The sequence below is a fragment of the Canis lupus genome, unplaced genomic scaffold, assembly GCF_011100685.1.
Source record: "Canis lupus familiaris isolate Mischka breed German Shepherd unplaced genomic scaffold, alternate assembly UU_Cfam_GSD_1.0 chrUn_S259H419, whole genome shotgun sequence".
Classification (NCBI taxonomy): domain Eukaryota; kingdom Metazoa; phylum Chordata; class Mammalia; order Carnivora; family Canidae; genus Canis; species Canis lupus.
Genome location: NW_023331189.1, coordinates 16,723 through 44,099, shown reverse-complemented (window position 1 = coordinate 44,099; position 27,377 = coordinate 16,723). Strand labels below are relative to the sequence as shown.

General features: G+C 38.2%; 1 protein-coding gene across 3 annotated transcripts in view; it reads left to right on the top strand.

The window, feature by feature from the left end:
• The first annotated feature begins 136 nt into the window (after nt 1–136).
• Nucleotides 137–27,377, top strand: part of LOC119879088 (ankyrin repeat domain-containing protein 26-like) — a 42,134-nt gene continuing 14,893 nt past the window's right edge. The window contains exons 1-5 of one of the 3 annotated variants that reach the window (XM_038589544.1): nt 156–333; nt 4,098–4,177; nt 11,642–11,774; nt 22,689–22,903; nt 24,804–25,032. In XM_038589544.1, coding sequence (XP_038445472.1) covers nt 229–333; nt 4,098–4,177; nt 11,642–11,774; nt 22,689–22,903; nt 24,804–25,032 — 762 coding nt within the window. In that variant the 5' untranslated portion in view covers nt 156–228. Of the gene's footprint in view, nt 334–4,097; nt 4,178–11,641; nt 11,775–21,080; nt 21,601–22,688; nt 22,904–24,803; nt 25,033–27,377 lie in introns of those variants that run through there. The other 2 variants (XM_038589545.1, XM_038589546.1) reach the window with 2 other exon arrangements.

Below are 27,377 nucleotides of genomic sequence, written 5' to 3'. Positions count from 1 at the left end.
GCTTTGTGGGATTTTGAAATGCATAATTTTTGCTTACGATCCTTTTTTTTTCTTTTTTGCTTACGATCTTTAAATTTTGTACATTAACCCCAAAACACAACCAGAAAAATGGCACAATTGCCAAATCTACTTTTAAATTTCTAAGAATTTATGTAAGACCTTTAGATGTTTGTTTAGAAATTATGTGGTATGTTTAAAATTTGTGTCTGAGAATAAATATTTTAAAATATGCATTTTAGGCTTGAAGTTGAAAATGCCGAGTTAAAAGTTACAGTCAAGGAGCAAGCAGGCCAAATTGAACAGCTTCAGAAAGACCTGTTAAGTTCAAGTTCGGTAAGTCAGTCTCTTAATTTCTGTCCTAAGGAGAAGGAATTTTTATATCTCTAGTAGTAGTGTATAAGAACATTTTGGATAATATGAAAATTCTCACTCATAAAAATATTTATTATATTCATATGGTTGCTATTTAACTACTCTTGGTATAATTCCTCTTTATAGATAAAGTTGACTGAATGCATAAATTAATCATTTTTGTAGTAAGATTTTAATAAAAAGGATTGTGATAGCCTAAGCAAAACAGTATTTTATATATATATATATCACATTTTGTTTATCTGTCAGTGATCATTTGGGTTTTTCTACCTCTTAGCTATTGTTGGTAATGCTGCTATGAATATTGGTATACTAATGTCTGAGTCCCTGCTAATATTTTTCAATATGTTTAAAATTCCCCAAACTTTGAGTAATAATTTGATCTTGAATGCTGACTTTCTCTTGTAATCTCAACCCTTCACTGAGATTTTGAGAATGAATTACTTTACTAATAATTTGTGGTGATTTGTAATTACAAATTGGTAGTGTGTTGCCTTCATTAAGAATGACTACGAGGGGGATCCCTGGGTGGCTCAGTGGTTTGGTGCCTGCCCTGGGCCCAGGGCATGATCCTGTAGTCCCCGGATTGAGTCCCACATGGGGCTCCCTGCATGGAGCCTCCTCCTCTGCATGTGTCTCTGCCTCTGTGTGTGTGTGTGTGTGTGTGTGAGTGTGTTTGTGTGTGTCTCATAAATAAATAAATAGAATCTTAGAAAAAAGCAGAATGACTACTAGGTAATTATGCAAACATTTTTCTCAAAGGGATGTAGTTTTCTCCTTGTTGGATTTTGTAAAGGAAAAGAGATGCCAGTGAAAAAGTAGAAATGACTGCTCAGTCAGGGCCTTAGAGAGTAACCTAGTGCTCCTAGCATTCATTGCAAGTTCAGAAACGAATGTTTTTCTATTACCTTGAGTTAATCATACTTTCAGAGATTTAACAGTCCAATCTCAGAAAAGATTAATGTGCAATCCAGGACTCCAGTTTATTGATAGGTAGTGAAAACTATATAACCATTTATAAGCAGTACAGGATTATCGTGCCATTCATACCGTCCTTTGTAGGAGTGGCTACCAATGATTTAAGATGAGAAGATTGCTTTGGGACTTCTAAGTTGGAACTATGAGGTAGATGGACCTACAACTAGTTTCTTTCAGTGACATAAGTTAGGTACATGCAAATTTCATTAAACAATCATACCTATCAGGGGAACTAGCACATTCTGTTGACTGGTCCTTTCTGTGGCCAAAGAAACATCGAAAAAAACTTTTTTTCCTGACTTCATAAAAACTGCTCAAGTTGCTTTACTGTACTTTTCATGCAGTTAACTTGACAAGGAGTCTTATCTCTGACTGAGAGTGCCATGAGTTGTCCCCCTACAATATCACACAGGAATCTATTAGGAAGCCACCACATATTACAGAGTTTGTAAGAATATCCATAGATAATTCTGCATATTCCTATAGAAATGAATTAGGGTTATGGTATAAAATGATTAGCCACTTTAAGCTTACCCTATAAAATAAAAACTTAAATAGCTTTCCAGCAACTTAGTTCATAGCCCTAATTTCTCTAGAAGGTTCTCACCTCATGAATCCCCAGGACAGAGACTACATCTGTGTTAAGATATTTCATGGACACCATTTTGAGGTGAAGAAATATGGATTGGGAAGAAGAGTTAGCTCTAGCTGACTTAAGCCTCTGAAGAAAATAGTCAAGTATGTGTCTGAAAAGAACTTAGAAGAAGACTTCCGTAAGTTCACGTCTCTATGGAATAGGAAAGTATTCAAAAGGAAACAAAGGCAAACCGTTCATAATCCAACCCTTGGGAAGAACTTTTGCATTATAAAAGAAAAGCAAGACAAAGTACAATGGTCAGCATCCTGAGGGTAAAGGTGCCCCCCCCAGATTAAAAAATAATACACTGGGATCCCTGGGTGGCACAGCGGTTTGGCACCTGCCTTTGGCCCAGGGCGCGATCCTGGAGACCCGGGATCGAATCCCACGTCGGGCTCCCGGTGCATGGAGCCTGCTTCTCCCTCTGCCTGTGTCTCTGCCTCTCTGTGTGTGTGTGTGTGTGTGTGTGTGTGTGACTATCATAAATAAATTTTAAAAAATTAAAAAAAAATACACTCGGGATGCCTGGGTGTCTCCTCTCATTAAGCGTCTGCCTTCAGCTCAGGGCATGATCTCTGGAGTCCTGGGAGGAGTCCTCCATGGGGCTCCCTGCATGGAGCCTGCTTCTCTCTCTACCTGTCTCTTTGCCTCTCTCTCTCTCTCTCTCTCTCTGCCTCTCTCTCCCTGCCCCCCCGCCCTCTCCCTCCGTACCTCTCATGAATAAATAAATGAATAAATAAAATCTTTAAAAAATAACTCAAAGTAATCCCAAAAGAGTCAAGATAAAATGTACAAGATTAACTGTGTGAGGTGCCTGTGTGGCTCAAGTGGGTTAAACATCTACCTTAGGCTCAGGTCATCACCTCAAGGTCCCAGAATCGAGTCCTGTATACATCAGGCTCCCTCTGCAGCAGGGAGTCTGCTTCTCACTCTGTATCTGCTCCTCTCCCCATTCATGCTCTCTCTCTCTCTCAAATACATAATTAAAAAAATATATAAAAATAACAGATTAGCTAACTAGAAAGGTAATGCACATCAGGTAACAGGTATTGAATGTGTGGTTGAAAATATTGTCTATGAGGAACTAGAAGGAAGATGGAAGCATACACATGACCTCAGTAATGGGTCAAGGCTGAAAGTATAGAATAGAGCATCTGTTTTGAAGCCTTGGGATTTGGAGAACTCTGAGAGGATTGTGAAAAGAGGAATAGCAAGGGTCCAAGGACTGAATGTCAGCGTTTGCTGTCATTTAGAAATGAAATGGGATTAGAAGAGCAGAGGGAAGATGTGGCATTGTTTTCAGCTGCTGCTGAGAAGTAAAGCAGGATCAGGACTTGTAAAAACAGATCCTTGATGATTGTCAAAACTTTTTAGTGGAATTCCAGGATTGAAAGTCAGATTTTAGTGTAAAAGACGTGATGAAAAGATGAATCTGTGGCTGAGATGACACATTAAAGAATGTTCGAGTCCAGTGAAAGGGGAAAAGCAAGATGATCGAAAATGCTGCAAGAGTAAGGAAACGTTTTTATAGAATATTGGAAAGCCTTGAATTTTATTTAGAGAGAAAAGTGGTCAACAGAAAAGAAGAAATTGAAATCTTGCAGAGAAATGTTTGAAATGCTTGCAGAGAAGGAGAGTATCTCATCCTAAAGTCAGATGATCATCAAAATTATAATGGGGACAGTATGGGAATTTTTCAGAGACTGTATCTTAAGCTGTGATCTCACAAAACCCAGAGTATCTTAAGACATTGGTGAAACTGCTTCTAGGACATCTCTAGAAACTCAGATGTAAGTATAGCCACCTTAAAGATTTTTTCATTAATGTGGATTAAAAACCTCTGTATTTCCCAAGTAAATTTTGGCAATTTAAATTCTAGAAACAAAAATGATGAAAATATAAACTCAGTTGAAGCTGTTTTAACAAACATCCTTATTTTTGAGATTTCTTTTCATTGACATTTGGTTCATAACCTACATTTTATATGTATTTTATAAACCTGTCTAAACACATATTATTACTCATGGATTCATGAGAAATAGCATTTTATAAAAGAAGAAGGAGTCTCTTGATTTTTGAAACTAATGTTCTTAAAAAATTGTTTCCAAAGTGTGGTGATGAAAACCTTTTGCAGTTCAGGTTGGATCAAGAAGCGAAGAAAAATGAGGAATTGGAAAAAGAGAATACTGGGTAAGACTAATATTTCACATCACTTTAACCATTAATTAACTAATTTATCTGTAATTGTAGTTTATAAAAACCTAAATAGAAATTCTTGCCAAAATACTACATTTACTCTTCCGTGATTCCTTAAATAATAACAACAATGCCTTTGACATATATTGTCAACTGCGCTTTTCATTGTCCACCGTGAATTATTTCTGCAAGATATCTTTGTTCTTAGGTAATCTTTCCTTTTAATAGTGTTCTTTTCTTAGAGCAGATATCCTAATCTCTAAAAACTTAACTGTGTCATTATATAACAACATCAAAAGTTATCTTGGATTTGCTTGTATTTCTTTTTATTTTATATTATTTATTTGAATTCAAATTAATTAACTTATAGTGTAATATTAGTTTCAGAGGTAGAGTTCAGTGATTCATCAGTCTTATGTAACACCCAGTGCTCATGCCATCACATGCCCTCCTTAATCCCCATCAGGCAGTTACCCCATCGCCCCCAATCCCTTCCCCTCCAGCAACCCACAGTTTGTTTTCTAGTATTGAGTGACTTATGGTTTGTGTCTCTTTCTGATTTCATCTTGTTTTACTTTTCCTTCCCTTCCCCTATGCCTGGAGCCAAAGGCCTACTCTCAGCCACTGAGCCACCCAGGGGTCCCAAGATTTCATTATTTATTGGCTGAGTAATATTCTGTTCTCTCTCTCCCTCCCTCTCTCTCTCTCTCTCTGTCCAATAAATAAATAAATATGATTATTTATTTATATCACGCCTTCTTTATACATACCTCTTTCAAAGAACATCGGATCTCCTAGTTTGGCTATTGTGGATATTTACTGGTATAAACATATGGGTGCAGGTGCCCCTTTGGATCCTGACCAAAGTGATCTTTGGGATTCATACCTTCTAGTGCAATTGCTGGGTTTTACATAGGTAGCTCCTTTTTCAACTCTTTGAGGAACCTCTGGTACTGATTTCCAGAGTGGCTGCACCAGGTTGCATTCCCACCAACATCGTAAGAGGATCCCCCTTTCTCTGCATTCCTGCCAACATCTGTCATTTGCAGACTTGCTAATTTTGGCCATTATGAAAGGTGTGAGGGGGAAACTCACCGTGGTTTTGATTTGTATTTCTCTGGTGCCAGCTGATGTTGAGCATGTTTTCATGTGTCTGTTGGCCATATGTATGTCTTCTTTGGAGACATGTCCTTTCATTTCTTCTGCCCATTTCTTCATTGGGTTATCTTTCTTTGGGTGTTGACTTTGATTAGCTCTTTACAGACTTTGCATACCAGCCTTTTATCTGATAAGGCATTTGCAAACACCTTCTGCCATTCTGTCAGTTGTCTTTTGGTTTTTGTCAACTGTTTCCTTGCTGCGTAAAAGCTTTTTATCTTGATGAAGTCTCAGTAGGTCATTTTGGCGTCTGGTGACATGTCTAGCAAGAAGTTGCTGCAGCCAAGGTCACAGAGGTTGCTGGCTGTGTTCTCCTCTAGGATTTTAATGGATTCCTATCTTACATTTGGGTGTTTCATCCATTTTGACTCTATTTTTGTGTATGGTGTAAGAAAATGGTCTAGTTTTATTCTTCTACATGTGGTGGTCTGATTTTCCCACACCATTTGTTGAAGAGACTGCTTTGTCTCCATTGGATTTTCTTTCCAGTATTGTTGAAGAGGAGTGGACCATAGAGTTGAGGGTCCACTTCTGGATTTACTCTTCTGGGCCATTGATTGACATGTCCGCTTTTGTGCCAGGACCATACTGTCCTGTTGATCACAGCTTTGCAATGGAGCTTAAAGGCTGGCTTCTAATGCCACCAGCTTTGGCTACGTTTTTCAACATACCTTTGGCTATTCGGGGTCTTCTAAGGTTCCAAAGAAATTTTAGTATTATTTACTCCAGCTGTATGCAAAGAAGTTGGGGGCAGCCCAGGTGGCTCAGCGGTATAGCTCTGCCTTCAATCTAGGGTGTGATCCTGGAGACCCAGGATCGAGTGCCACGTTGGGCTCCCTGCATGGAGCCTGCTTCTCCCTCTACCTGTGTCTCTGCCTCTCTCTCTCTCTGTGTGTGTGTGTGTGTCTAATGAATGAATAAATAAAAAATCTTTAAAAAAAGTTGGTAGTATTTTGATAGAGATTGCTTTGAATGTAGAGATTGCTCAAGCTTGCATAGACATTTTAACAATATTTGTTCTTCCAATCCATGAACATGGAATGATTTCAGTTCTTTATGATTTCTCAATTTCTTTCCAGAATGTCCTGTCTTCTTCAGAGTACAGATCCTTGTCTCTTTGGGTGGGTTTATTCCAAGGTATCTTATGGTGTTTAGTGCAATGGTAAATGGAATTGACTCCTCAGTTTCTCTTTCTTCCATCTCATTGTTAGTGTATAGAAATGCAACTGATTTCTGTGCATGGATTTCCTATCCTGCTGCTTTGCTGAATTCAGGAAAGGGTCCTAACAATGTTGGCGTAGAGTCTTTTGGGTTTTCCACATAGGATATCATGTCCTCTGAGAAAAGTGAGAGTTTGAGTTCTTTTCTGATTCAGACGCCTTTTTATTTCTTTTTGTTGTCTAAATGCTGAGGCTATGTCGAACAACACTGGTTGTCCAGAGAGTGGACCTCCCTGTTGTGTTCCTGACCTTAGCGGCAAAGCTCTCAGTTTTTCCCCATTAAGAATAGCATCGGGTGTGGGCTTTTCGTAGATGGCTTTTATGATATTGAGATATGCTCCCCTCCTCCCTGCACTGTGAAGAGTATTGATCCGGAAAGGGTGCTGCACTTTGTCAACTGCTTTTTCTGCATCTCTTGAGAGGATCCTATGGTTCTTATCCTTTCTTTTATTTCTGTAGTGTATCACATTGATTCATCTGCAGATGTCGAATCACCCTTGCAGCCCAGGCATAAAACCCACTTGGACATGGTGAATCATCCTTTAATGTATTGTTGAATCCTCCCAGCCAGTGTCTTGTTGAGAATTTTGGCATCCGTGTTCATCAGGGATATTGGAGTGTAATTCTCCTTTTGGGTGGGGTCTTGCTCTGGTTTTGCGATCAGAGTAATGTTGGCCTCACAGAGAACGCTGGAAGGTTTCCCTTCCATTACTAATTTTTATAAACAGCTCCGAAGAATAGATTAATTCTTCCTGGAATGTGTGGTAGAATTCTCCTGGGAAGCCACCTGGTCCTGGACTCTTGGTTGTTGGCAGATATTTGATGACTGCTCCCATTTCCTTGCTGGTTATGGGTCTGTTCAGGTTTCCTGTGTCTTCCTGTTTCAGTTTTGATAGGAAGGGATCCATTTCTTCCAGATTGCTTAGTTTGTTGGCATATAGTTGCTCAGAATGTGTTCTTATAGTTGTCTGTATTTCTCTGGTGCTGGTCGTGATCTGTCTTCTTTCATTCACGATCTTATTTCTTTGGGTCCGTTCTCCTTTTGATATGTCTGTCCAGGGGTTTATTGATCTTATTCTGTCAAAGAACCAGCTCCTGATTTCATTGATGTGTTCTACTGTTCCTTTGGTTTCTATTTCATTGATTTCTGCTCTGATCTTTATGAATTCTCTTCTCCTGCTGGTTTTAGGTTTTAATCTTCTGTTCTTTTCCAGCTCCTTTAGGTGTAAGGTTAGCTTGTGTACTTAGGACCTTTCTCATTTCTTGAGAAAGACTTGTATTGCTATATACTTCCTTCTTAGGATGACCTTTGCTACATCCCAGATGTTTTGAGCAGTTGTGTTTCCATTTTTGTTTGTTTCTATGAGGTTTTTAAAACTGTGCTTTTATTCCCTGGCTTGATTCTTTAACCTCCGTGTATTTGAATTCTTTCCAAATTTCCTCTTGTGATCAAGTTTCAGTTTCAAAGCATTGTGGTCTGAAAGTATGCAGGGATTGATCCCAATCTTTTGGTATCAGTTGAGACCTCATTTATGACCCAGTACGTGATCTAGTATGGAACATGTTCCATGTGCACCCGAGAAGAATGTGTATTCTGTTGCTGTAGGATGGAATGCTCTGAAGTTATCTGTGAAGTCCATTTTGTGCAGTGTGTCATTCAAAGCCCTTGTGCCCTTGTGGATCTTCTGCTTAGATGATCTGGCCGTTACAGTGAGTGGTGTGTTAAAGTGCCTACTATTATTGTATGACTATCAATGTGTTCCTTTAATTTTGATATTAATTGGTTCATAAGGGGGTCTGGGTGGCTCAGTCGGTTAAGCCCTTGCCTTTGGTCAGGTCATGTTCTCAGGGTCCTGGGATCAAGCCCTCATCAGGCTCCCTGTTCATTGGGGAGTCTGCTTCTCCCTCTCCTGCTGCCCTTGCTTCTGTTCTCTCTCTGTGTGAAATAAATAAATAAATGAAATCTTAACAGAAAATCGGTTTATATAGTTGGCTGCTCCTACTTTAGAGGCATTAAAACTTATAATTGTTCAATTTTCTCTTTGGATAGACCATTTAATTATGGCATAGTGTCTTTCTTCATCTCTTAATGCAGTCTTTGGTTTAAAATACAACTTGTCTGATATCAAGATTGCCACCTCAGTTTTTTTTTAATGTCCTTTAATATGATAAAATGGTTTTCCACCCCCTCACCTTCAATCAGGGGTTGTCTTTGTGTCTAAAAATGAGTCTCTTACAGATAGCATATCGATGGGTCTTGCTTTTTTTTTTTTATTTTTTTAATCCACTGGGATACCCTGTGTGTTTTGGTTGGGGCATTTGGCTTGTTTACATTCAGAGTAACGATTGAAAGATATGGATGTAGTGCCATTGTATTACGTGTGAAGTCTGTGTTTTGGTGTACTGTGTCTGTTCCTTTCTGGTCTGTGTTACTTTTGGGCTCTCTGTTTTCTTAAAGGTTCCCCTTGCAGGGCTGTTTTAGGGATCACAAATTCTTTTAGTTTCTGTTTGTGCTGGAAGCTTTTTATCTCCCCTTGTATTTTGAATGAGAGCCTTGCTGGATAAAATTCTTAGCTGTAGATTCTTCTCATTGAGCACCCTGAGTATATCATGCCAGCTCTCTCTGGCCTACTGTCTCTTTGGATAGATCCGCTGCCAGTTGAATATTTCTCTCCTTCTTAGTTCAGGGCCTCGTGTTCCAAGCTGCTTTCAGGATTTTCTCTTTGGGTCTGAAATTTGCAAGCTTTGTTATTATATTGGAGATATTGACCTGTTTTTTATTGATTTTGAGGAAGGTTCTCTGTGCCTCCTGGCACTTGAGTGCCTGTTTCTTTCCCCAGATGAGGGAAGATCTCTGCTATAATTTGCTCAAATATGCCTTCTGCCCCCTCCTTCCCCTCTTTTTCTGGGATCCCCATTATTCTAACATTGTTTTGCTGTGTGGTACGACTCATCTCTCAAATTCTCCTGTCATAGTCCAGTGGTTGTTTCTCTTGTTTTTCCTCAGCTTCTTTATTCTCCATTGTTTTGTCTTCTATATCACTACTTCTCTGTGAAGCCTCATTTATCCTAGCAGTTAGAACATTCATTTTTGATTGCATCTCACTAAGGTTAGCCTTTTTTATCTCAACTTGATTAGATATCAGTTGTTTTATTTCTCCAGAAAGGCATTCTCTAGTGTCCTCTGAGTGTCTCTTAAGCCCAGCTATTATCTTGATGGTCATTATTCTGAACTCTCGCTCCAGCCTCCTCCTTCTATCCATGCTGCTTAGGTTCTGGGCAGTCAGTACTACCTCTTGTTCTCTTTGTGGCAGTGAGTTTTTCCATCTTGTCATTCTGTCCAGAGAAGAAGAGATGAGTGAGAGAACAGAATAGAAAAATATCAAGAATGACCCCAGATAAATACATGCTAAACAAATCAGAAGAGACCCGAAGCCAATTTAAAGGTTAACAAAGGAGATAATAGAATTAGAGAGATCAAGAGAGCAGAGCAGTACACCGATACTATGTGAATTTTGGTCTTGTTAGGAAATTGCATCCCCAAATGGTTAAGAGGAAACCTTGTATATATACAAAAATAAAATTAAATACAAGGAAAGTCTAGAATGTAAGTGTAAAAATGGAAATTAAAAGTCAAAATAAAAAGGATATTATCGGAGATCCCTGGGTGGCGCAGTGGTTTAGCGCCTGCCTTTGGCCCAGGGCGTGATCCTGGAGACCCGGGATCGAATCCCACGTCGGGCTCCTGGTGCATGGAGCCCGCTTCTCCCTCTGCCTGTGTCTCTGCCTCTCTCTCTCTCTCTTTTTTCTCTCTCTCTTTTCTCTCTCTCTCTCTGTGTGACTATCATGAATAAATTTTAAAAAAAGGATATTATCACCCAGTTGAACAGAACTGAGAAATATACCATATCCTATGTCTTTTTGTTAGAGAAATATATCCCAAAGGAAAAACAAGCAGGACTTACATGTATATAGAAATAAAATTAAGTACGGTGAAAGAATAGAATGTAACTCTGAAGGTGAAAGTTAACCAAGACTTGCAGAAAGTGGTCACTTTTCTATTTGTAGAAATGCTGCAATTCTTTCCTTAGATCTCTGGTTGATTTCACAGGTGTTCAGAATGATTTGAAAGCTCTCTGGCTGAATTTCTGGGATCAGACAAAACTATGTTCTCCTCTTGCTCTGCCATCTCTGACTCAAGTGGCTTACATTTTCTTCCTGCATTTTCTAGTTATAAAATATATCATTCATACAAAAATACATGTCTGACTTCATGAAGAATAAAATGAGCAATTTCACTACTCAGATTTTTAAAAAAGTCTTTCCGATGTCTCTGAAGCTCCCACCTGGCTTCCTTTCTGCTTATTTGCTGAGTATTTAAGTTTTGCTCTGATCCGCCAAAACTTTTCTGTCATTTAACTTTGTTTCTCTGCATTGTTTGGCATCCTTCACTTTCCTAAGAATGTACTAGCCAAGGTATTAGATTTTTGTTTAAAACAGTCTCATAGGCCATCATCATACATTCTCTCTCTGCTGATTTCCTTTCTTCTAAAGCTCTGCCTCTTCCTTCTTCCTCTGAATTCAAACTTTATAAATATTTTTCTTTCCTGTTTCTCTTTCTGTTTTGAATGATCTCCTTTGATGTTTTTTGTCTGTATTTTCTTTCCTTCTTTTAGACTGGGGTAGGTGGGTACCAAAATGTATTTTTGTGTCTTTATAAAACATTAATAGATGAGGATGCTTTTCTTCCTCACCGTGGATTACTAGCCTCTACTACCTAATAATAGATTAATTTTTATATTCACATACTGAAAATAGATATTAATAATAACTTACAAGAACTCTTAATATAGTTACCCTGTTAACCCTTCAACTGCCATATGTGTCATAAAAATCTTTTCCATATTTTTTTACTTAGCAATGTAATTTAGTTGGTATTCTCTCAAACAATGAGAGATTGGAACAAATGAGATATCATAAGTATAGATTTGTTTATGTGATAGAACCTATTATCTATTTAAATAAGTATTAAATATTTCTTCTTAAAGGACCTGACTTACTCATTCTATACCTTCTGCAGGCTTAAGAACCACTTAATAAACATGTTAAGAAGGATATTAAGTAAATATGAAAATGGAGAGCTTCCTTTCTATGGAGATTTAAAAACCAGTCAAACGGAAATGGAAATTCAGATTAATATGCTAAGACAGAAGGTAATTTTTAATTAGTTTTGGGACTCTAAAATCATTGGGAAATAAATCCCTCTGTGCTTTGAGCAGTAAAATACAGATTTTCCTAGTAATCTTACATACTTGATATATATTTTTGGTAATAACTTTATTGAGATATAATGAACATAAGATGCATATTCAAAGACTACCACAATCCATTTTAGAACATTTTGTCACCGTAAAAATAAACCCTATGCCCTTTAACTGGCACCTCATGCTAGTTTCCCCCTCCCTATTCTTCTTAGCCATAGGTAGTCACCGTTCTAGTCTCTGTCTCTATCGATTTGCTGCTGATTTTGGACAGGTCATCTCAATGGAATCACCAAATATTTGATCCTTTGTGACTGCCTTCTTTGGTTTAGCATGTTTTTAGATTTATTTTGTGCCATGTGTCAGAACTTTATTATTTTTTTATTTCTGAATACTCTCCCACCATATGGACAGCCCACATTTTATTTATGTATTTATCATTTGGTGGACGTTTGAGCTGTTACACTTTTTGGCTGTTGTTAATAATGCTGTTGTGAATACGCATGTACAAGCTTTTGCATGAACATTTCACTTCTCTTGGGTATATACTTATAAATGGAATTGTTAGTTCATATGTTAAAGGACCTTTAACATTTTTGGTTTAAACCTTTTGAGGAACTGCCAGACTATTTTCCAAACTGGCTGCACCATTTTACATTTATGTCACCAGTGTTCGAGGATTCTCATTTTCCCTGATTCTTGTCAATGTTTGTCATTATCTGTTGTTTTTGTTATAGCTATCCTATTGGGTGTAAAATGACACGTTGTAGGGGTATTTTCATTTGTTTCAAATTTTTATTTGAATTCTCGTTAGTTGACATATCATGTAATCTTGGTGTCAGGAGTAGAATTTAGTGATTCCTCACTTAAATACCCAGTGCTCATCAGTACAAGTGCCTTCCTTAATACCCATCACTCATCTAGCCCCCCCTGCCCACCTCGACAGCAACACTTAGTTTATTCTCTATGGTTGAGAGTCTCTTATGGTTTGCCTCTCTTTCTCTCCTTTTTTTCCACCTTCCCCTATGTTCATCTGTTGTTGGTTTTTTTTTTTTTTTCTTAATTCCACATAGGAGTGAAATCATATGGTATTTGTCTTTCTCTGACTTATTTCACTTAGCATAATACACTTGTTGAGTTCCATCTGTCTTGTGGTTTTAATTTGCATATTTCTTAGAACTAGTGAGGTTGAGCATCTCACCTTTATATGTGGTCATTATTCATTTCTATATCTTGCTTAAAGAACTAATCATTTATTTTGCCCATTTTTATATTGGACTGTCTTTTCATTATTGTAAGAGTTCTATCTATATCCTAACTACAGACCCCTTATCAGGGATATGATTTTCAAATATTTTATTCATCACCTTGCCTTTTCACTTTTGCTTGATGGTTACATTTGAAGCATAGAAGCTTTTATTTTTTAGATTTTGATGAAATCCTTAATCTGTTTCTGTCTTTTGATGCCATATTTAAGAAACTGTTGCCAAATGCAATCACGAACATACACATCTGTTTTTTCTATGAGTTTTATAATTTTAGCTCTTAATATTTCATGTTAAGTTTGTACATATGTTGTGAGGTAGAGGTCTAATTTTATTACTTTGTGTGTGGATATCCATTTGTCTCAGTACCATTTGTTAAAAAGACTATTCTTATTCCATTTTAGTGTCTCGACACCCTTGTTGAAAATCAATCCACCATAATTTGAGAGTTTATTTTTAGATTCTCAATTCTAATACATTGACCTATATGTCTATCCTTAGGCCACTACCAAATCAAATTTTATGAGAATTCTTTCCTAGTCCTCTTGCAAATTACCACTCATTTATATTACAATTATGTAATAAGTCAATGTAGTAGAACCTAACTTTACTCCTGTAGAGACTTATACTTTTTGAAGGAGCCTTTTGCCAGCTTATGTCTTGCTGACTACCTGACCCAATGAGAAGCCAGGCTCAAAAAGATAGAGTCCCGTTTCTCTTCTCCAGTAATACCTGTAGTTTCTCACTCAGTGCCTCCCGCATCCATTTCCATCGTCTTGGTTGCAGGATCCACTGTCTACTATGTATTTCGTTGTGTTTTATTAACTTGTTATAATGCATAGACTCACCCATAGATTTCACCATCTAGGATATAAAGGATTAACTCTGGGTTATCAGCCTTCCTGTTCGGAAGTCTTGCTAATCCATCATCTTAAAGTTCACAATTAGATACTCTTTTGACCTGGTTCTTGTGCATACAAGACTGGCGCCGATCCCGTTCTTGGCACAGATCCTACATTCTTGGAAAACAGAGTTGCCTGTATCCATCTTCTTTTACTGAAATAGAAAGATATGCATAGCTGTACTTTGATAGGTCAATACATAATTAATAGAATAAACATTTCATTACATTATGTCAAGAATACACCTGTAAAATATCTTGTTGCATTTAATTGAATTATCAGGGAAGCCCGGGTCCTCAGTGGTTTAGCACTGCCTTCAGCCCAGGGCGTGATCCTGGAGACCCAGGATTGAGTCCCACATCAGGCTCCTTTCATGGAGCCTACTTCTCTTGCTGCCTGTGTCTCTGCCTCTGTCTCTCTGTGTGTGTCTCTCATGAATAAATAAATTAAATATTTTTAAAAACAAATTATCAGAGACAAATAGTAGGTGAGCAATTTGAATCACAAAAAAATTTCAAAGTGAACCTATATGATATGGAGAAGCATTCTAGTACGATATAAAGATGAGATAGTCTTACTACCTCCCCTGAAAAATAAGCTTGCAGTAAGATAAAGGAGAAATTATATTTAATTTAAGTGTGCCAAAGGACAATACATTTGTTTCGCTAATGAAAAGATTAGAAATTATTCCATAACGTTCTCCTTATGTCATCACTGATGAAGGGAGAATGAAGATTATTGATTTAAAAGCACTCAATGCTGCCTCTTTCTTTTAGAATTGCAGTTACTTGAATTCAGATAAAAGGTTCCGTTTTGCTTATTAAACTTTTACTAGTTGTTCAGCCGTTATACTTCAAATCACATGTCTCTCTGCTTGCCAGTCGTTTTTCTCCCCTAACATGAGGGGAAATTTAAAAGAGGAGTTCTTGTCTAGTTTTAATAATTTGTAATTGAAGGGATTCTTTAGAAAAAATGTCTTAGAGAAAGGAAGATGGTGGCAGGGTAGGAGGAGCCTAGACTCACCTCATCCCACTAATACAACTAGATACCTATCAACTCATCCTACATACCCCAGAAATCTACCTGAATACTGACAGAACAAAGGTCACAACTAAAGAGAGAGAAGAGGCCACTTTAAAGAAAGTCGGAAGTACAGAGATATAGTTTAGAAGAGAAAGAGATCCTATCTGCAGCAGATGGGAGGGAGTAGTGGTCCCAGCGAAGGGCAGGAGAGAACACCTGGGAATGCACGTAGCCACTGGCTTGGAAAAGGAGAGTGGCTGAATTTCCTGAGTTCTTGCAACTATGGAGGGATTAAAGCCTGGAATTTTAAAGGTTATTGGGCTTGGCTACGGTAGAAGGTGTAGGGCACTATACTTGGAGAGAGGCACACAGAACGGAAGCAGCTGGCTGGTGCCATTTCCCTCCCCTGGCCCTGAGCACAAACACAGAGCCACCTGTGGGAATCAGTGCCACTCTGACACCAGCTGCCTAACTTGCTTACACCAGCCACCACCCGTTTGCACTCCAGGGGAACTGCCCTTTTGAATCATGCTTGCCTCAGTTCCAGCACAGCAAGCCCTTCCCCCAGAAGACCAGTACAAACCCCTGCGGACACCATGTGTCCCGACCAGAGTTTTGCAGGGTCTCAGTTCCAGTGGACTGTGACAGGTCTCATTTCGCAAGCTAGTTCAAACCCGCTAGATTCAGGCCAAGTACCAAACACTGCCCACAGCAGATACTGAGAACCTATCTCTCAGATGACTGGCCTGAGGGATAGAGGAGCCAGAACCCAGTAGCAGAGTGCATGCCGCACACCCTGGAGACCCTCCCTCAAGCACCAGGCCCTGGGCACTACGGGACCATTTTCAGTGGTCCATTACTTTCAGGAACAAGTGACATAACTGGCTTTTCTAACCCAGAGAAACTGTCAGAGACCTAGACAAAATGAGAAGACAGAGGAATTTATCTCAAATGAAAGAACAGGATAATGCCACAGGGCCAGAGATCTAAGTGAGAGAGAGAGAAATAACGTGCCTGATGGAGGATTTAAAGCAGTGACCATAAGGATGTTCAGTGGACTTGAGTAAAGAATGGAAGACATCAGTGAGACCCTTACAACAGAGATAGAAGAGTTTAAAAAGAATCTGAGATGAAGAGTGCAATAAATGAAATTAGAATACAGATCTGGAATATTCTCTAGACTAGATCATACATTAGGCCACAAAACAGGCCTTAGGAAGTACAAAAAGATTGAAGTCCTACTATGCACCTTTCCTGACCACAATACTATGAAACTAGAAGTGGACTACAAAAAACCATCTGAAAAGACCACAAATACATGGAGGTGAAATAACATCGTACTATCAATGTGTGGGCCAACCAGGAAATAAATGAAGAAATTTCAAAAGACATGGAAACAAATGAAAATGAAAACACAATTGTCCAAAACCTTTTTTTTAATGTTTTTTTTAATATTTATTTATTCATTTATGATAGACAGAGAGAGAGAGAGAGGCAGAGGAGGAGGGAGAAGCAGGCTCCATGTCGGGAGCCCGATGCGGGACTCGATCCCGGGTCTCCAGGATCGCGCCCTGGGCCAAAGGCAGGCACCAAACCGCTGCACCACCCAGGGATCCCCCCAAAACCTTTCAGATGCAGCCAAACTGATTCTAAGAGGGAAGTATATATAGCAATACAGGCCTACCTCAAGAAGCAAAAAAAAAAAAAAAAAAAAAAAATCTCAACACAAACTAACCTTACACCTAAAGAAGCTAGAAAAAGAACAACAAATGAAACCTAAAGCCAGCAGAAGGAAGGAGATAATAAAAATTAGAGGAAAAATGGGGGTCCTGGGTGGCTGAGTTGGTTAACTGACCAACTCTTTGATTTTGGCTAAGGTCACGTTCTCAGGGTCCTGGGATTGAAGCCTGCTTCAGCCTCCAACCTCAGTCTACTGGTGGATTCTCTCTCTCCCTTTTCCTTTGCCCCTCCCCCCCGCCCCAATAAATAAATCTTTAAAAAAAACATTAGAGTGGAAATAAATGATATAGAAACTAAACACAAATAAAAATAGAACAGATCAACAGTAGCTGGTTCTTTGAAAAATTTAATAAAATTGATAAGGCTCTAGCCATAGTTCTCAAAAAGAAAAGGGAAAGGACCCAAATAAAATCACACATGACAGAGGAGAATAACCAACACTGCAGAAATCCAAACAATTATAAGAGAATATTATGAAAAATATATGTCAACAAATTGGACAACCTAGAAGAAATGGATAAGTTCCGAGAAACATATAAATTGCCAAAACTGAAGCAGGAAGAAAGTAGAACAGAATGCTAACCAGCCAAGAAATTGAATCACTCATCCAAAAACTTGGAACAAACACAAGTCCAGGACCAGATGGCTTCAGAGTCCAATTCTACCAAGCATTTAAAGAAAGAGTTAGTATGCGTTCTTCTCAAACCGTCCCAAAAAACAGAAGAGGAAGGAAAACTTCCAAATTCATTTGATGAGGCCAGCATTACCCTGACACCAAGACCAGATAAAGACAACACAAAGAGAATTACAGGCCAATTTTCTAGTGCAAAAATCCTTAACAAAATAGTAGCAAACTGAATCTAACAATACATTAAGAAAATCACCGCCATGATCAAATGGGATTTATTCCTGGGTTACACGGGTGATTCAGTATCTGCAAATCAATCAGTGTGATGCACCATATTAATAAAAGAAAGAAGAATCGTCATCATTTCCATAGATGTAGGAAAAGCGTTTGATGAAGTACAATATCCATGCATGATAAAAACCCTCCACAAAGTAGGTTTAAGAGGGAACATACCTCAACATAATAAAGGGAATATATGAAAAAATGCACAGATAATGTCCTCCTAAATGGGGAAAAACCAAGAGAAAAAGTTCATGTCTGGTGGTGTTGATGCTGGCTGTTGCCTAGATTTATAGTTAGGGCAGGCAGCCAAAATGCTTACACTGGCACACCTGGACTCTCTTTGTGGCCTGAGCCTCCTCACAAGAGGAGGGGCTAAATTCCGAGTAAGCAGGCTGAGATACAGAACAGGGCAGAAGCTGTGTTGCCTTTCGTAGCCTAGCCTTGGAATACACACAACATCACATTGACCATATTCTGTTCGTTAGTAGCAAGTCACTAAGGTTAGCCCACGGTCTTTTTGTTTTGTTTAGTTTTAATGGAATACTGGAACACCTATGAACACATGAAGAACGCAATTTTTAGTGTAATTTACCCACTGGCCACAGTGTTCTATATTCCTTTCACATGAAAAATGCACTCACCTCCTCCCAGTACCTCCGACAAATCTCAGTTATCATGGCATCGGGTTCAGGATGGAGTCCAAGATCTTGCCATCTTAATCAGGTGCAGCGGGGATAAGGTGCCAGGGTTATGTTGTCTAAATTTTAGTCCCTGGAGTGCAGGTTCTCTCAATAGGAATGAAGACTTGAGAATTAAAGAGAACAGTTCTCTACTATTGAAAACACAACATTCTGGTTACTTGCTAAAGACTCTTCCATTCAGAAAGAACATGGAAGTCACACTAGACCATAGCAGGTTTGAAATGCAGCCTGATGCATGCTGTCCATTTTTCAGTCAGACTTAGTCTGAAACCATGGAAATTTTTCTCCATGGCTCTTTGCTGTCTATCCTCTCTGAGCTCTTGGTTCTGTCCAATGACCTGTGTTTGCAGTTGTGTTTTCAGCCTGCTGCCTCCCTGTGGGGACTTCTAAGACCCAAAGGCCTATTTTCAGTCCGTGCTATCTAGGTCTCTTTTAGTCCAAGCTCGCAAACAGTGGTTTTGATGCTATAATTTTCTTAACTTCTTGAGTTTTTCTGTGAGAATCAATGGATTGATTTTATGTCAGTAGAAAAGCCAGTCTCCCGGATCTTTTTGAGATAAACTTTTCAACTGGGCTCTCCTGTGAAGCTCATACTCTTAACATCCTTAAAGAAATTTGAGGCATACCTGAAATCCTTCTGAGGTCTTAACAAAAGGTTTTATAATCTTGGCTTCATCCATAGGCCATGTTTTCCTGGATTTGCTCTTGACCCAGGATGCATTTCTTTATTTTAGCATTATTTGACATTTCAGCATATGGAAAGGCTATAAATGTGGAAAAAATATTTGCACCCAGTTTGTCCGGGTTTTCATACTGCATAGACCTTGTTTAGTTTATCTTTTGTGTCCCGTTTTACTTTCAAGTGGTTTGTGGCGCGAGTTCCTTTTCCTCTAGTGTCATTTTCTTCACTTGTCTGGAACCTTTACTGTCAGCCTCTTCAAGGGCCATCAGGTTTCCATTAACAGTCTGTTGGAAGCCCTTTTGGTTTTCATTCTTACTCTTCCCTACATCCTTTCAGTTTCTACCTACCTCTTGGTTCAAAGGAGGTTCAGGTTTAAATATTTTAATGTCAGCACCCCATGTTTAATACCAGTTTCTGTGCCAGTTATTTATTGTGGCATCATAAACCACCTGAAAACCTAGTTGCTCAAAACAGCATTTATTTGGTTCACAAGTGTTTAGTTTAGGCAAAGCCGAGTAAGGCCAACTCATTTCTTCTTCATTTGGTGTCAGCTGAGATGACTGGAAGCTGGGGACTAGAATCATCTAAAATCACGTTCATGCAAATGTTTAGCTGTTGAGGCTGGCTTTTGGCAAGGACGTTAGCTGGGTCAGTCTCAGCTGAAATGTCTACATGAAGACACACCAGGTGGCCTGGGCTTCCCACAGCAGCTAGATTCTAAGGGTTAGTTTCCCTAGAAGAAGAATGTCAATGGAAGCTATATCACATTTTTTAACCTAGCCTTAAAAAAATCACACAGCAGTTCTGCCGAATTCTATTCACTGGAAACCAGTTACTAAGGTCAGCACATTTTAAGGGGTGGGATTATCATGGGAGAAGTGTCAAAAAAATTTATAAAACCACCACATCCACTTACCCCGTCTTATCAGTCATATCCAGAAGAAAGAAGTTCTTCCCAACTCAGAATCACTGAAACCCTGTCAGGTTTTTCAGTGGTGGTTTTTGGTGCTTAGTATGTTCCCTTGTTTTGTGGGAGTAACAGAGGATTATAAGAGAATACCATTCAATTAGGTGGTTTTTTTTTTTTTTTTGTCCGAAAGTATATGTTTCATCTCCCTAAATTTTTATACTGAGAGGTGTGGTTTCTTAATCCTGAGAATCATTTCTCCTGGGAATGCAATTCAAATTAATGTAAATCATTTGTAATTCAGAAAAAGGCTTGTGGCTTAGAATCAGTATTTATAGATTCAATAATTAGAGTCTTATTTTCAAAGTCTTCTCTTAGGAAGCATTTATTGGTTCAGACCTACATAAGTCAATATGATATTACTAAAACTTTTTAAAAATTAATGGGAGTATTCATTGGGGCACTCGAGTGGCTCAGTGGTTTGTGTATCTGTCTTTGGTTCAGGGCATGATCCTAGGGCCTTGGGATCGAGTCCTTCATCGGGCTCCCTGTGGAGCTTGTCCCTCTGCCTATATCTCTGTCTCTCTCTATGTGTCTCATGAATAAATAATTTTTAAAAATTATGCTGTGTTAGGATGGGGGAAGGGGCCAGAGACTTTCTTTTCTTTTTTAAAATTTTATTTGAATTCAATTTGCCTATATAAGAGACTTTATACTAAGAGGTGACTTACAGTTATTTTATGGAGGAAAGATCTGAAGCAGTCATAGAAAAATAAAAGCATAAAATGAAGTACAAATGTTGTGTGGCAAAGACAATGATAGCAGAGATCTTTTTTAGTAACTCCTAGTGGTTTTAACTTTGTTCTTAATTTTCTAAGTGCTTCAGGGTTCCACATTCTAAGACTCTACTACAATATAGATTATATTTTATTGCAAATGAATTTATTTTAAAATGGGAGCACCTGGCTGACTCAGTAGAGCATATGACTCTTGATCTTGACGTTATGAATTCGAGCCTACGGTTCAGTACAGAGACTTAAACATAAAATGTTTTTTAAAATGTTGGTTATAGTTTTGAGTTAAGCTAATTTCATTCCATTTCCAAACTGTATTGTTCTATTCATGGAGATTGGTGATCTTAGAGCAATATTTGAAACTGCATCTTCAAAATGTATAGACCTGGATGCAAAAAATCAAGTTCTTCTACAGGAGTTATTATCTACGAAAGCAACAGAGAGGGAATGTGAAAAACTAAAACAGATTAAAAAGAACTTGGAAGAAAAAGTAGTAAACCTCAGAAGTCACGCAGAAGTCAATGTGGTACAAGGCATTCAAGTAGAAAAGTATTATAAATGGGAGATTGACCAGAGAGCAAGATTGATTGTAGAAGAAAGATTAAAAGAAGTCAATCTAGTTTTACAGATTAGTTTATTGATCTGTGATATGCTTTCATTTATTTCATTACAAATTACACTTTGGTTATATGCATTGTGTATGTTTCCTCTGCTTCCTTTACAGCAATCTGTTTGGTATATTTCTGGAGGCATTCGTTCCTCCCTGTAAAGATTTCAGTTTTCATCATTATTCTCACTAAATTGATCTTTCAGAATGATTCTCAGGAGAGAATCATTTTATTTTTATGACCAGTATGTATGAAACAAGACTATTTTTTTTGAGATTTTATTTATGTGTTCAGGAGATACATAGAGAGAGGAAGAGAGAAGCAGAGACACAGGCAGAGGGAGAAGCAGGCTCCATGCCAGGTTCACACCCTGGGCCGCAGGCAGGTGGTAAACCGCTAAGCCACCCAGGGATCCCCTGAAACAAGACGATTAAGAGGAAAAGAAAAAATTGTGATTTAAAACTTTTACCATGGGGAAAAAATAAAATAAAATAAAACTTTTACCATGGGGATTCCTGGGTGGCCCAGTGGTTTTAGCACCTGCATTTGACCCAGGGCGTGATCCTGGAGTCCCGGGACCGAGTCCCACATCAGGCTCCCAGCGTGGAGCCTCCTTCTTCTCTGCCCGTGTCTCTGCCTCTCTCTCTCTCTCTCTCTCTCTCTCTCTCTCTCTGGCTCTCATGAATAAATAAAATAAAATCTTTAAAATTAAATAAATTTAAAAAAATAAAACTTTTACCATGGAGTATCTGGGTGGCTCAGTTGGTTAAGCAGCAGACTCTTGATCTCAGCTCAGGTCTTGGTCTCAGGTTTGTGAAATCAAGCCCTGCATTGGGCTCCATGTTCCATTCCTAGGTTATTCTTCCTTTTTGAAGATTTCATTTATTTATTTATTTCCTTATTTATTTATTGAAGATGAGCAGGGGGATTGGCAGAGGGGGAGAGACAGAGAGACAGAATGAATCCTGGGTAGACTCCATACTGGGTGTGACACAGGGCTTGGCCTCAGGACCTCTGACTGAGAACATACTCTGAGCAGAAATCAAGAAACGGGTTATTCTCAAGTTGTATTATGCACTTTTTAAAATTTTTAATTGATTCTCTTGTTCTTTGAAGTATCAGATTGCATGAGTACTAATATAAGAATGATTAAACTTTATTTTTATCATTCAGATTTAATTCAGGTGACATTGGTGATAAATATTTTACACTTCAGCTTTTTTTACACATTTAAAATTGCTCTCTGAATCATTGACTCCCAACTGAAGGAAAGAAATATACTATAATTATTCAAGTTTTAGCTGTTTTAAAACTGTGCTTTTAATTTGCTTTAGAGACAAGCAGCATCTCAAGAAAACTTAGAGCAGTTAAGAGCAAGTCATGATGCTTCAATAAGCAGTCAAGTGGCACTCAGAATTAAAGAGCTGGAATCTGAACTTCAATCCCAAATAAGAAATTCTCAGGAACTTAAAATAGAATTGGAAAAGTACAGGCAACTCTACCTAGAAGAATCAGAAATGCGAATGTCATTGACAAAAAAACTGAGCAAGTAAGTTAAAACAGAATCAATGAAAATAGATTTAGCTTATTGATTTGCCTCTAAAGCATAATTTTTATGGAGATGGGTTCATGAGATTAGTAGGAAGTGAAAGCCAACTGGATAGTATAATTTTGGAAAATAACGTTTGTAAATAAACTTACCATTTTATGTTCATCCAGGATAGTTTGCCTCTCTCCTCTTTTTTTTTTTTTTTTGTGTGTGTGGGGGGGGTTATATGATTTTACTTTTTCCCGTTAATATTTTCAGTTACTCTATCTTGTTGTCTTTACAAACTAATTGTTTAAAACTTTATAATTTAGACAGCATATTATTTTTTTAAAGTTGATATATTTTATTTAACACAATACATCAAAAAATATCCTTTCAACTTGTGATCAATATAAAATTATTACTGAGATATTTCATATTTTTTTCATTCGAAGTCTTAAAAATCTAGCATGTATTTTACAATTATGGTATATTTCAATTAGAACACTAAATTTTCATTGGGAATACGTGTCTATATTTAAACTTCATAAAATTTATAGTGGAAAAAGCAGATTCACATACTGCATCTCTACAACCCTACTTAAAAGTTTTTTTAGTTTTTTTATTTTTTTTTGGAGTTCAATTTGCCAACATGTTGCATAACAATTTGCCAACATATTGCATAACAACCAGTGCTCATCCCGCCCAAGTGTCCCCCTCAGTACCCATCACCCAGTCACCCCAACCCCCTGCCCACCTCCCTTTCCACCATCCCTTGTTTGTTTCCCAGAGTTAGGTGTGTCTCGTGTTTTGTCAATGTCACTGATATTTTCACTCAGTTTCTCTCCTTTCCCTTTATTCCCTTTCACTAATTTTTATATTCCCTAAATGAATGAGACCATATAATGTTTGTCCTTTTCCGATTGATTTATTTCACTCAGCATAATACCCTCCAGTTCCATCCACGTTGAAGCAAATAGTGGGTATTTAGACAGCATATTACTATAAAATTTTTTGTCAGAATTACCCTAAATAGAAATATTAATGAGTTCATTTTTGGAAGATTACACCTTTAACCCAAAAGATCAAGTGCCAGTACTATACATCCTGGCAGGTTGGTAAATTAACTTTCTTGATTGTGTCTTTGGTATTATTACTAGAGAGCCTGAGGGTGGGGGAAACCTTTGTAGGTTTTCTGCTTTATATAAAAGTATACATGTGAAACAGAGAAAGATTCACACTGGGGTGAAAGGCAGTATAAATCCCAACGTGGCTAAAAATAGCATCATGGTGGGCATGAGGGGGTGTGTGGAAGACAAAAAGGGCAGATTCTACTTCCAGGGCCTTGGTAAGTGTGTTATCAGCTAATTGCCTCTGGAGCTGTTTCGGTCCTTCTGATCACTGCTCTGCCATCTACCTGGCCCCTAGAGGTTGTTGGTCTGAGGTATTCCTTGGTGCGAAACCCTCAATTTCTCTGAGGCAATGAGAAAAATGTACAAGAGTGGTGAAAGCACATCCTTGAAAATGTCTTTGAGGGATGGTTTATTTTTATGTTCTGAACTGGTTTACTAAATACAAATATGTGTAACGGCATTCTCCAGAATCTTGTAATTACAGCCATTCCAGAAGGTAGCAAGTATTACCTGTCAATCCATGTGCATCACTGTCAGCCATTTCTTTCCCTCCCCTAATTTGAATTTCTTGTTAGTTAGTTATCCCTGGAATCATATATACTCCTTTGGAATAATTTTAAACCTATAAATATATATAGTAGCTCTGCTCTGTCACATTTTCAGTGTTAAAACACTGTTTACTGGCACATTCTGTTTGCTATTATGGAAACTTAAAAAAATGCAGGTCATGCAGGAATGATTTGGGTAGAAATAAAATACTAAGCACTTGTGTTGTGTAATCTTCACAGGACTAATGAGAGGCTGGCAGATATCAGTACCAAATATCTGGTGGAGAGACAGCAGAACAGACCTTTCCACAGCACTCTTACTATGGGACCAGTCTTGGAAGGGCCTTCTGTTGGAAATTTGACTAGTAGTTTACTGCTGGATAGAAATGTTACTCCAAGAGAAAATGTAATGATTCCTACCTCAAGGCCGCAGACTTCAGTTAGCAGCATTGAAACTCACTTGTTCAAGGTTAGTTATATTATCTTTCTTTTCTTGAGTTTCAGATTTCCAATAAAATTTTTGTTTTTAATTTGGTGAAATTCTGAGTTAACTGAATAATACTCATTAAGTAAAAGTTATACTGGTTTGTGCTAATAAGGAAATGGGACAGAAATTTTATGGTATTTTTTTAAGCTCCTGGAGCTCTTATTGTCAAGAGATACCTATTATTAACTTTATTCAATAAATACCACTAAACTGACACATTTTATCTTCTTTATGTATCTGAGAGAGAAGAGAGTGTGCCCATGAGTGGGGAGAGAGGTAGAGGGAGGGGGAGAATCTCAAGCAGGCTCCCCACTGAGTGTGGAGCCTGACTCAGGGCTTGATCCCATGACTCCGAGATGATGATCTGAGCTGGAATCAAGAGTTGGATGCTTAACCAACTGAGTTCCCAAGGCACCCCCAAACAGACCCATTTCCTTGAAAAGCTATGTTAAATTGGATTTTGGAAAGTAAATATTATTACCTACTAACCCAAAGTACACTTAGATGCTTTGACTTATTCTCTGATTAGCAATAGTTTATAATATGTTTAAAGTTTGCTGTATCCCAATTTTCCACCCCTATGCATAAGTGAATGATTAGAATCCAAACGCTTAACCATGTAGGGATATTTATTATTTTAACGATTCCACGGTAAGTCCTTTTTATGAATTAAATAAACTTGTAACACTAAATTGATAGTTCTATGTTTTGGGGGCACCCGTATGACTGAGTGGTTTAGCATGTATCTGCCTTTGGCTCAGGTCATGATCCAGGGGTCCTGGGATTGAGTCACGCAACAGGATCCCCATAGGGAGCCTGCTTCTCCCTCTGCCTATGTCTGTGCTTCTCTCTCTGTACTTTTTATGAATAAATAAATAAAACAGTTTAAAAAATGTTGTAAGTTTTGGCATTTTCTTACATGAGAGCACATCCCTAATTGCTTTCTTATAACACCTTTTTTTTAACTTATATTACTTCTATTTCAATTTTTATAAAATGGCTTGCTGAGCAACTGTAGAGATTTTCTAAATAAGTAAGTCAAAGAAATATTTGATTCTTTCTTTTCTTTTTTTTTTTTTTTGAGAGAGAGAGAGAGAGAAAAAATGAAGGAAAGCAAGCAGGTGGTAAAGGGCAATGGGAAAGAGAGAAGAGAGACTCTTAGGCAGGCTCCATGCTCAGAGTGGAGCCGGATCTCATGACCCTAAGATCATGACCTGGGCCAAAATCAAGATTCTGACACTTAACTGACTGATGCCACCCAGGCACCCCACAAATAATTGGATATTTCAAATGAAATTCACATATATTTACCTTGATGCCATCACTTGAATGATTGATGACTAAGATGGCAGTGATAGGGAGCCTTTAATAACAACCCATTTCCATTGTGTATCATTGTTGTTAAAATACCCATTTCAATCAATGCACATAGGCTTATGATTTTGATAGTATATTCATGGTTTATTAATGTAGAAAAATGTAGCATAGACTCATGTTAAATGAAGCCTTAGTCTTGTTCTTTCATTCGACTTCCTTGTTTTCTTGCTCTATTCTCTTCTGATTCGATGACTTTTAGTATTATGTTTGGATGCTTTTCTTCCATTTGTGTATCCGTTATAAATATTTGGTTTGTGATTACTATGAAGTTCATATATAACATCCTGTGTATGTATAGCAATCTCTTTTAAGTTGATGGTTACTTCAGTTCAAACAGATTTTAAAAACACTGCATTTTTACACCCTGCCTTGTTTTATAAATTTGATGTCATAGTTTACACCTTTGTATTTTGTGTATCCCTTAACTAGTTACTGTAGATATAATTGATATTATTCCTTTTGTCTTGTAACCCTCATACTGGCTTTATAAAAATGATTGGTCTATTACCTTTACTGTATGTTTGTTTTTATGATAAAACTGTCTCGGGGATCCCTGGGTGGCGCAGCAGTTTGGCGCCTGCCTTTGGCCCAGGGCGCGATCCTGGAGACCCGGGATCAAATCCCACATAGGGCTCCCGGTGCATGGAGCCTGCTTCTCCCTCTGCCTGTGTCTCTACCTCTCTCTCTCTCTGTGACTATCATAAATAAATAAAAATTAAAAAAAAACTCTCATTTTCTTATTTCTAGTTATGGTCTTTCTTTCTTTCTTTCTTTCTTTGAGAGCAAAGTGAGTGAGAACACAAGTGAAGGGGAGGGAGGGGCAGAGGGAGAGTGAGAAGCAGGCTCCTCTCTGAGCAGGGAACAGGGAGTCCCTTGCAGAGCTTGATCCCAGGGTCCTGGGAGACTCTTCACTGACAGCCGTCCAGGTACCCTGGGCTTTTCTGATTAAA